The 9,192-nt window shown below is 47.1% G+C and overlaps 1 protein-coding gene across 1 annotated transcript; it reads left to right on the plus strand.

The window, feature by feature from the left end:
- Nucleotides 1-1,741: 1,741 nt before the first annotated feature.
- Nucleotides 1,742-5,084, plus strand: DRD1 (dopamine receptor D1). The gene is made up of 2 exons (XM_057378559.1): nt 1,742-2,947; nt 3,669-5,084. The coding sequence occupies exon 2, from the start codon at nt 3,677-3,679 to the stop codon at nt 5,033-5,035; it is 1,359 nt and encodes a 452-aa protein (XP_057234542.1). The 5' UTR covers nt 1,742-2,947; nt 3,669-3,676; the 3' UTR covers nt 5,036-5,084.
- Nucleotides 5,085-9,192: the final 4,108 nt, after the last annotated feature.

Here is a 9,192-nt window from a genome sequence, read left to right on the forward strand (position 1 = left end):
TCACCTGGCTATGACTRCTCTTAAGTCAGGAAAGTTTTAAAAACTCATAAACTAGCTGAAGTGACAAGTGAGTACAGCAGGGTGCCCTGGATGAGCTGCTGGTGTTTGAAGTTGCTGAAGGGGCTTTGCAGTCGGGGCTGAGCCTGAATTCTCATTCATCTCTGGAGTGGCCACACAAACTTAGAGAAGAGACAGGAGAGAAGCTCTGGCTTCTGAAGCGGATACTTGAATTGCCAAAAAAACCCAGGGGCTGTGAGAGTCTTCTGGGTTGCTGTGAGTAGGAATCTAAAAGGGTTTTTTTATTGTCATACTCAAATGAAACTCTCACTCATATGAGCAACATTAGGTTCTTCCAATGCTGAATTCAGCCTCTTCCCCAGGGAAGGTCACTCCCTGGTAAAAATGAACTGAAGAGTTCTCTGCATGAGCTGACAAGCAGATATTTGAGACCAGACAACCCTTTCCTCTGCAATGTGTACCTTAACATTTCTTTCCAATATGCCTCAAAAATTTTGCTTTTTGTGTGGTTACATGGTGTGATTTCTCCTGGAATAATCCAGGATGGCTCTGGTCGAAAGTCATTTTAGKAGAGCCTCTGGAAGTTGTTTCAAATAAAATCAAATGTGCTCAAGTGTCTTCTTATGCAGGCAATGCTCCCCTCAGCTCAGGGTTTCTACAGGAAAACAGGAATGTGCCACCTTTGCAGAAAAYACTTATCATGCACAAAACCTCAGCTGTGTGGTGCTTTAAAAACAGGAAACAAAAGGAAAAGARTCTTGAAAATAGAAAAAGAAAACTCACAGTGAGTTTCATTAGAGATCTCGATTACCAAACAGYGCAGGATTCATTTTCTTGTCTATTTTCACCCTCCTCTGGGGAAGAATGATGATTAAAGGACAAGATAATAAGCAGGGGGAGGACGGGATGAGAACTTGGTGAGAAACAAGTTAAAATTTATTWAAAAAGAAAGATAAGGGGAAAGAAAAACAAGTGTTTCAGTTAACTAGTCAAGATTAGCTTCCCATCTGCTTTAAGCGACATAATGATAAATTATAGGTGGCTCAAAAGCAACTTTAAAAGTGCTGGATGGACCTCACAAAATTTATCGTGGCAATTTAGAGTATCTGTTCTTCTAGGAGGTTTTTAAACCTCCCTGTGATGTCTTTCATATTTATTTTCTGATTTTTTGRGGGGTAAGATTCCTATGCAAAGGYTGCAAATCAGCATGTTCAWCTCTCACTGCCTGTTGCAGCTRAGGTAAGCSAGAAAAGACCCTTTTGTAGGACGGATTTGAGGAAGAACCTCTCTGGTTTTTGGTGCTCACCAACGGACGAGGAGGGGGTTTGCCAAAAGGTTTTGGGGGGAGCTTTTGGTCTGCTCGGACGGGCTTTCCCTGCCCTGGGGGTGCCCGCTCGGGGCTCCGGCGGCTCCGCAGTGTTTGTAGGGACAGACCCTTGCTGAGCCCGCACGGTTCAGTGGAGATGCAGGAACCTGTCCGTGAATTTTCCCCGCCGCCTGCCCGCAGGATAGCGATGCCGGCCGCGGATAAGGATGGGGTGGGAGCGGTGGGGGACGCTCGCAGCCGCTGCCCCCGTTGTTGCCCACGCCCGGCGSGGCGGCGGCCGCCCAGGAGAGGGAGCCCGGCGGCCGCGGCTGCGCCGGGAACCGGGGGCTGCGCCAGGCTGGGGGCGGCGCGCAGGGAGCGCTGCCCCGGCCGAGCCCCCAGCCCCGGCCCCTGCCCTGCTGTACCGGGAGAGGCTCCCGAGCGTGTCCCGGGCTCTCTCCGCTCCCCCGATCGCGGTGCCTTCACCCCGCGGCCCCTCCCGAGCATCGCCCGTCGCGGAGGCGCGGGGCCGCTACTCACTGTCCGCATCAGCGCACCGAGCGCGGCTCTCAGCGCCCCGCGCGTCCCGCAGCTCGGGAAAAGTAATCCCRGCTGAGCTAAACTCCAGCAGAGCCGCTCCCGGAGCCCCGCTCTGCCTCTCGCCCCGGCTTTCCGAGACGTTATTCCCCACGAAAGCAGGAAAAGCTGCCCAGAAGAAGCGGCGCCCGAGCGAAGATGTTAGAGGAGGCGAAGGGGGGTGGCTTTTTGCCCGCTGCGTGCCTCCATGCCTGTCATTCCCTTGTCTTAATCCTTTAGGAAGGAGTCGGCAGGCAGACAGAGCGTTCCTGGAGGGGCGATGCTGCCGAGCCCTGCCCCGGGCAGGAGGAAGCCGGGAGATGCGCGGCCCGGGGCGGGCTGCGGGAGAGTGTGAGGAGCTGCCTCCGCCTGCGCCTTTCCGAGAGGGAAAAAGCATGGTAAGAGCTGGACCCGATCCCTGGAGCGCAGCCCCACTGAGCGGGAGGTGGGATTATTCCGGAGTAGTTATGGAGAGCTATAACCTGGCAGCGGGGTGTTAAAGCGACTCGTCCCTGCTGGAGGAGGAACCCATTGCGGGCATCGCCGGCGCCGCCGCCGAGGGAAGGTCACTCGGGTCCTTCTCTTCCTCTCTCCTGTTTCTTCATCCGGCAAACGACAGAAGAAAAAACTGGTAATCGGCTCTTGCCAGTGTTGGGAATACCGTGCCTTTTGCCTGGGATGATTTGCCCCGATGTGCCGCTTCAACGGGATATACAAAGTGCGACTGGGACTGATCCGGCCAACAAAGTTTGCGGAGTGATCAGCAGGGGCCGTGGGATGGAGGGAGCCGGGCACACACCAGCAGGGTCCGTCACGCACGGTCCGACAGCACAGACCTGCTGCTCCCTTGAAATCTAACTCCTGATGGTCCAACTCTTACTTCTCCCCTGCCAATTTACACTTTCAGGGAAAAAAACCTACATACACGATGCAATGCAGTGTTCCTSTGTTGGTTTTGTATATAAGATTTGCTATGCAATTCCAAACCTAAAACAGGAGGAGAGCCGGCCCTGCGTCCCAGAGCAAGCAGAGAATCAGAGGTGAAAGGTAGGAGCCAGCATTTCTTGTTTAAGTCAAACTAAATAACCTGAGCTACTTCTTACTGAGAACCTTTTAAACATACCTACTGTATGTTTACTTATGTGGTCTTGGAAATGTAAAACAGTTTGAAATAAAGTGAAGATTTGCTTTCTAATACTGCCAGGAAACAGAGAACTGGTGCATTTTGTAACAGGATTGTACCGAGGAGGAAGGATGGAGTGTTTCATCAGTGAGACATTTAGGGAACTAGAGAAAAGGCACCTTGYCTAATACGCTTCAGTAAATATGAAGGGCTGGTGCAGTGGACACTGAAAACACTCGATCAATAGTCTATTTAAGTGGGAATAGATGCAAGCATGGAAAAGTGATTGCTTTGCTGTGTGTGGGRTGTGTTTGCAGAGGACAGCAGCAGAACATTTACAGGTGAGCTGGCTGAGTTAGGCTGCTCCATGCCGGGGTGGTGCAGTGTGTTTCTGAAGGGATTGTTGAAAACCCCTGTTTGTAGGGTGGACTGTGTTTGTGCATTTTCAGCTCCTGCTCGTAGAGTTTTTGGGATGCAGTTCAGGATGATTCAAGGAGGGTGAGGTCTGTCTGGGGGMGAAGGGAATGTAGGAAAGGACCTTTGGTCTGTTTGGTGATGAGTAATTAATGGACGTCTGATGTCTCTGATCTCTGCAAGGAAAGGAGTTGATGTCATCATGAAAATCATGATATGATTTTCCCTCAGGAGAAACTATGACTTGGAACGACACCACTATGGACGGGGAAGGGTTGCTGGTGGAAAGGGACTCCTCTTCCTTTCGGATCCTCACAGGCTGCTTCCTCTCGCTCCTGATCCTCTCCACGCTGCTGGGAAACACGCTGGTCTGCGCAGCTGTCATTAGGTTTCGCCACCTCAGGTCCAAGGTGACCAACTTCTTTGTCATCTCCTTGGCCGTGTCAGATCTCTTAGTGGCGGTTTTGGTCATGCCTTGGAAGGCTGTGGCCGAGATCGCCGGTTTCTGGCCTTTTGGTTCTTTTTGCAACATCTGGGTGGCCTTTGATATTATGTGCTCAACAGCCTCCATCTTAAACCTCTGTGTCATTAGCGTGGACAGATACTGGGCCATCTCCAGCCCGTTTAGGTAYGAGAGGAAAATGACCCCCAAGGCAGCCTTCGTCATGATCAGCGTGGCGTGGACTTTGTCCGTGTTGATCTCCTTCATCCCAGTGCAGCTGAACTGGCACAAGGCTACAACCACGAGCTTTTTGGACTTAAATGCCACCTTACAGGGTGAAAGCACGGACAACTGTGATTCTAGCCTAAACAGGATGTATGCCATCTCCTCTTCTCTAATTAGCTTCTACATCCCCGTGGCCATCATGATAGTAACCTACACCAGGATATACCGGATTGCTCAGAAGCAAATCCGGCGCATCTCGGCTCTGGAGAGAGCAGCGGTGCAYGCCAAGAACTGCCACAACCCGGGCGGCAACAGGAGCAGTATGGACTGCCAGCAGCCCGAGAGCAACTTCAAAATGTCCTTCAAGAGGGAAACAAAGGTGTTGAAGACTCTCTCGGTGATCATGGGGGTGTTTGTGTGCTGCTGGTTGCCATTTTTTGTGTTGAACTGCATGATTCCCTTCTGCGAGCCCACCCAGCCGTCCAAGGGAGCAGAGGCTTTCTGCATTAATTCCACCACCTTTGACGTTTTTATATGGTTTGGATGGGCAAATTCTTCCCTCAACCCCATCATTTATGCCTTCAACGCTGATTTCCGCAAGGCATTCTCCACCCTGCTGGGCTGCTACAGGCTCTGCCCCCTGTCTGGCAATGCCATCGAGACTGTCAGCATTAACAACAACGGGGCAGTGGTTTTTTCCAGCCAACACGAGCCCAAAGGGTCCAGCCCCAAAGAGTCTAATCTAGTTTATCTGATTCCACACTCAATTATCTGCCCGGAAGAAGAACCTCTTAAAAAGGAAGAAGAGGGTGAACTGTCAAAGACTTTGGAGAAAATGTCTCCAGCACTGTCGGGTATCTTGGATTATGAAGCTGATGTTTCTTTGGAAAAGATCAACCCCATTACACAGAATGGGCAGCATAAAACCTGAACAGTAAGGTTTACTCAGCAAGACCTAATGGTGTATATTGTATTACTCTTTTTTTGGGRRAAAAAAAAAGATATACRATGKTTTTYTTTKGTAAGAAACTAAGCTCTAAGGGAGAAAAATGCACATTTACACCAAGCCCAGAATTATTTTTCCTGGCCTTCAGAGCAAATTTAACATTTCAAACAATAAACAGAAAAAGATACTGGGAATTGGTTATGAAAAGGGATGTTAAACTGTACTGTTCATACTGAGGAAAATCTACAAATTTAGATACAGTGCAGTTACRAAGAAAATGTTGCTTCTTCTCTGTACAGAGAAACCAGTTTCTAACTAAAAGTGAGGCAAAAGATAAATGTTGAGTATTTAAAGATTAATGTTTACTAGAAGTTAAAAGATTGCTGTGTCTTGTGATAGTGGGTGTTAACAGGTCCTAATTAAAGACTGAGGGATTGTAAAGGTAGGTAGATGCCTTCTTAAAATTATTTCTGACAAATAATTGAGCCTTATAACGAGAATGGTTATTTTTAAAGCTTTGGGAGGTAATATGTTGATACTGGTTTTATTTATTTATTGTTTTAAATTGATATTTTTCATATGTTATAACAGATCTAGCTTTATTTATGTTATTTAAGATGTCTAAATAATGGGATATTTTTGGATTGTCATAACTGCATTTTGACCAGTCAACCAGTCAGCACTTTATTACAAGCTCTGATAGTCTGGAGAGCTGGTGAGGGGAATGGAGGGATGTTAAGAAGCTCAGCAAGAAATGAAGGAATCAACAAAACCGATGCTGGGTGGAGTTAGTTTGCTTGTGGGCGTTTTTTTTATTTTGAAGTGGGATTTCTTTCAAAAGATAGGACCAGAGTTGACTGAGTTGYGAATTCTCTTCCCTTATAGAAATAAAAAGAAATTGCTGCTATTTATTTTTAAAAAGTTTCATGTTACAGAGACTTTGCTAGAATGTCAAGTTTGTGGATCTGTAAATACCTTAAATATGACTACAACCTTAAGAAGAATCCAGTTTGGGAAGGAAAGCTTCTTAGATGACAATTCTTAGTATATAGTGTTTTGTATTTATGTAAGATAAACAGCTTTCTCAGACTTTTCTTATTTCAAATCTTGGATATCTTTTCTGAACAAACACACTGGGTTATAATGGTAGGAAGGATGCCAGAAACCTCGTAATCACCGGTGTTCCTGCAGGATCACCCGGACCCTGCTGTCTGTCTGCTCCTCTATCACAGTCAAAATTCAAACCTGGGGTACCTGGTGCTTTACTCTGGGAGCTGGGAGGACCTTGCAGTTTAGAAATTGCCATGTCAATAGTCCAGTCAATAAAGAATAGTGCCTCATTACCATTCGGGATTGAAACATTTCTAACTAGGGCGGAACTGCAGCCCCCATCTCAAAATCCTCCTGTGAACTCCCCAAAAAGTTGCCAATGTTTAATTAAAAACTCCTGCTACTTTTCCACTGGCCTTSCCTGCTGCTTTCCCTCTGTAATGCCAAAAGCAATCAGTGAGCAYTAGCAACAGGAACATTGGGTGTTAATATTCAGCAGCATTCAAAGAAATCCATTTCTTTTCTGAATGGGAGAAAATACCCTTTGGAGCAACTTTTTCGTAACATATATCAAAAAAAATGTGTTGTCAGGAAAAGAGAACTGAGAGAAAAAAAAATTTAAAGTCTAATGAACTATATACATCCTGCATCAGGTCTGTGTATTTATGTATTGTGAATGTTTTCATAATTTTATTGCCTGTATGCTGCTTTCATACATATAATAAAATTATTTTGTGAACAGAAGGTCAAATAAAGCAATCTACATTGCATTTATTAAATACATGCTGTTTTTTGGCAGTTGTATTGATCATGTTAAAGGGAAGGATGGTTCCTTTATTTTCCCATTTGCCCTTATTTGGGATCACACCCATCAGGCAGATGGGAATTTCTGTTAGAAGCAGGGAAAAACCTCCCTGCTAAGGATCACTGAGCTCTTGCTCTAAACTAGGATTTGAAAGCAGTAAAAGCAGTTTGGAAACAGCCRCTCTCTGCTTTAAATGTGTAAAACTCGACCTACTGGTGACTTTTATTTCAAAGATTGTTTTCTGCCTTGGTGTAATAGCAYAGTGAATTTGGTTTATAGCATGTTTTTATTGTTGTTTTTCCTTTTCTTTTTTTCTTTTTTTCCTCTCCAAGCTGTGGAGTACTTCTCAAAGCCTCATACAGGCCCACTGCTGGTGTCTGATTTTTGGAGCAAAATGAATCATTTCAGCAGTGAGGTTTTGGTGGGTGCAGCTGAGGATCCCTCTGTCCCTGGCAGCCTTCTGCTTTTGCCTCTGTCAGCAGATTCATTTTGAAATGAAGAAGTAAATCTACGTGGCCACTTCTGCTCTGGGACTGGAGCTGSTGCAGGAGCTGTGGGAATGTCCAAGGTCCCCCTCCCTGCTGCTCCTGGGGTCAGTGAAGCAGCAGRTCTGAGGCAAACAGGGCTTTGTGACCGCCTCCAACCTGTCTTGGCTTCTTTGGGAAAATTTCCTTGCGTGGTGATAATACCTGATTTATTTTGGGGTATCTTTGAGGAATTACTTTACTTGAAAAGTACACAGGCCAAAGAGGAAGGTCTGTGGTTTCTTACTTTCAAAACTCCCAGCAGTCTGATATGAAAGCAAAATACAAAATGTGATTCAAGAAGATTGTGCACAGCAAGATTGTGGTTTTTTTTGCATGAGTTTGTAAGGGATGAGTTGTATTCTGTAATAAATGGTTGCTGTGCTTGACCAGAAGCTGTCACAGAACCTCCCTCCTTGCAGAAGGATCTCAGTTTCAGGGGTTTCTGTGAAGTTTGGGGAAGTTCTGCTGCTGTTGCTGTTGGGAGTGTCCCGGCAGTGTGAGAGGCTGGGGAGACACCTGGATGATTTAATTTTATTGTTTATCTCTCATTGGATGTAAACTATTTTTTGCTTCCTTTTCCTTCCATACATTTTAGAACAACACGAATTGTCCTTGACTCTCATTTACCAGCATAACCTCTGTTTTCCAGCCTTTCCAGCAAATTTCTCTACCTGTCCTCTCTGCTTTTCCTCCCATTACTGCCAGAGCCTTYCTGTCACTTTGTTTGGCTTTATTTGCCCCAATAATCCTTTGCCTGGAAGAAAGTCCAAATTAAAATCCTCCCCCCCAGCGCAGCCAAGAGTCCAGAAATGCCTCTCTTACCTGTTGCAGAGCCTGCCACCAGTGCCAGGGGTGCCTAGAAGGGACAGCAGCAGGCACCTGCTAACTGCTGCTCTATTTATGAGCTGAATTAATTGCTCAGAAGCTGCGTTACCTGCTCTGCRCCTGCTCCCCGGCKGCTCAGAACCAGTGGGCTGCTGGAACTCCTGGTCACACCAATGTCAGGGTGCACCCCRGGGGCTGGAGCAGTGCCAGGCCCTCGCTGGGCTCTGTGGAGCTGATAGCAGGGAGATGACTGATGAGGTTTGGCTGGAGTAGTGTGTGAGTAGCCTGTGAGTAGCCTGGGAGGAGCTCTGGCTGTTCCACCCGGGCAGGCGGCTGCTGCTCTGGAGGATGAGGAGCATGAACTCATTTCTGAGAGCCTTTCTGAGACAACCTTGGCCACGTTGGTGGAACAYATCCCCAGGAAATCTTTTCCTCACCATGTGGCTGAGCAGAGGCAGAGCCACAGAGGAGCAGTGAAGGGCCAGGACACCAGGATGTCGCTGCTCCCACCAGGACCAGGACAGTCCCCACATCTCCCCCATGGCCATCAGTCACTCTCCTCCCTGCCCTGCTCATGCTTTTCTCCCTGCCTTGCTCCCCTGCAGCGTTTTCCTCTGCAGAGTGAACCTCGCTCTGTCCTTTTCCCATGCCAGGACATGAATGAAAGGTTACCCACAGATAACCCAAGAAACCTTTTTCTTTCTGGCATTGTTTCCTCGTGACTGAAGGTATTTTTCTGTTTGTGGTTGGAAGAGGTTAATAATTCACCTGATGGCCTTGATGGAGGAGCTGTTTGCAAGGAATGAGCTGCAATCACCAGATTAAATCTGAATACTTTTCTCCCTTCCCTTGCCAAGCATTTTATGCTGATTTGGGTTTCTAACTTAACAAAGCATATCAAAGATAGAGGATGAACGAGAAAATGCCTTTGCTGA

The sequence above is a fragment of the Malurus melanocephalus genome, unplaced genomic scaffold (assembly GCF_030028575.1).
Source record: "Malurus melanocephalus ecotype Western Australia unplaced genomic scaffold, MMel_1.1 scaffold_362, whole genome shotgun sequence".
NCBI lineage: Eukaryota > Metazoa > Chordata > Aves > Passeriformes > Maluridae > Malurus > Malurus melanocephalus.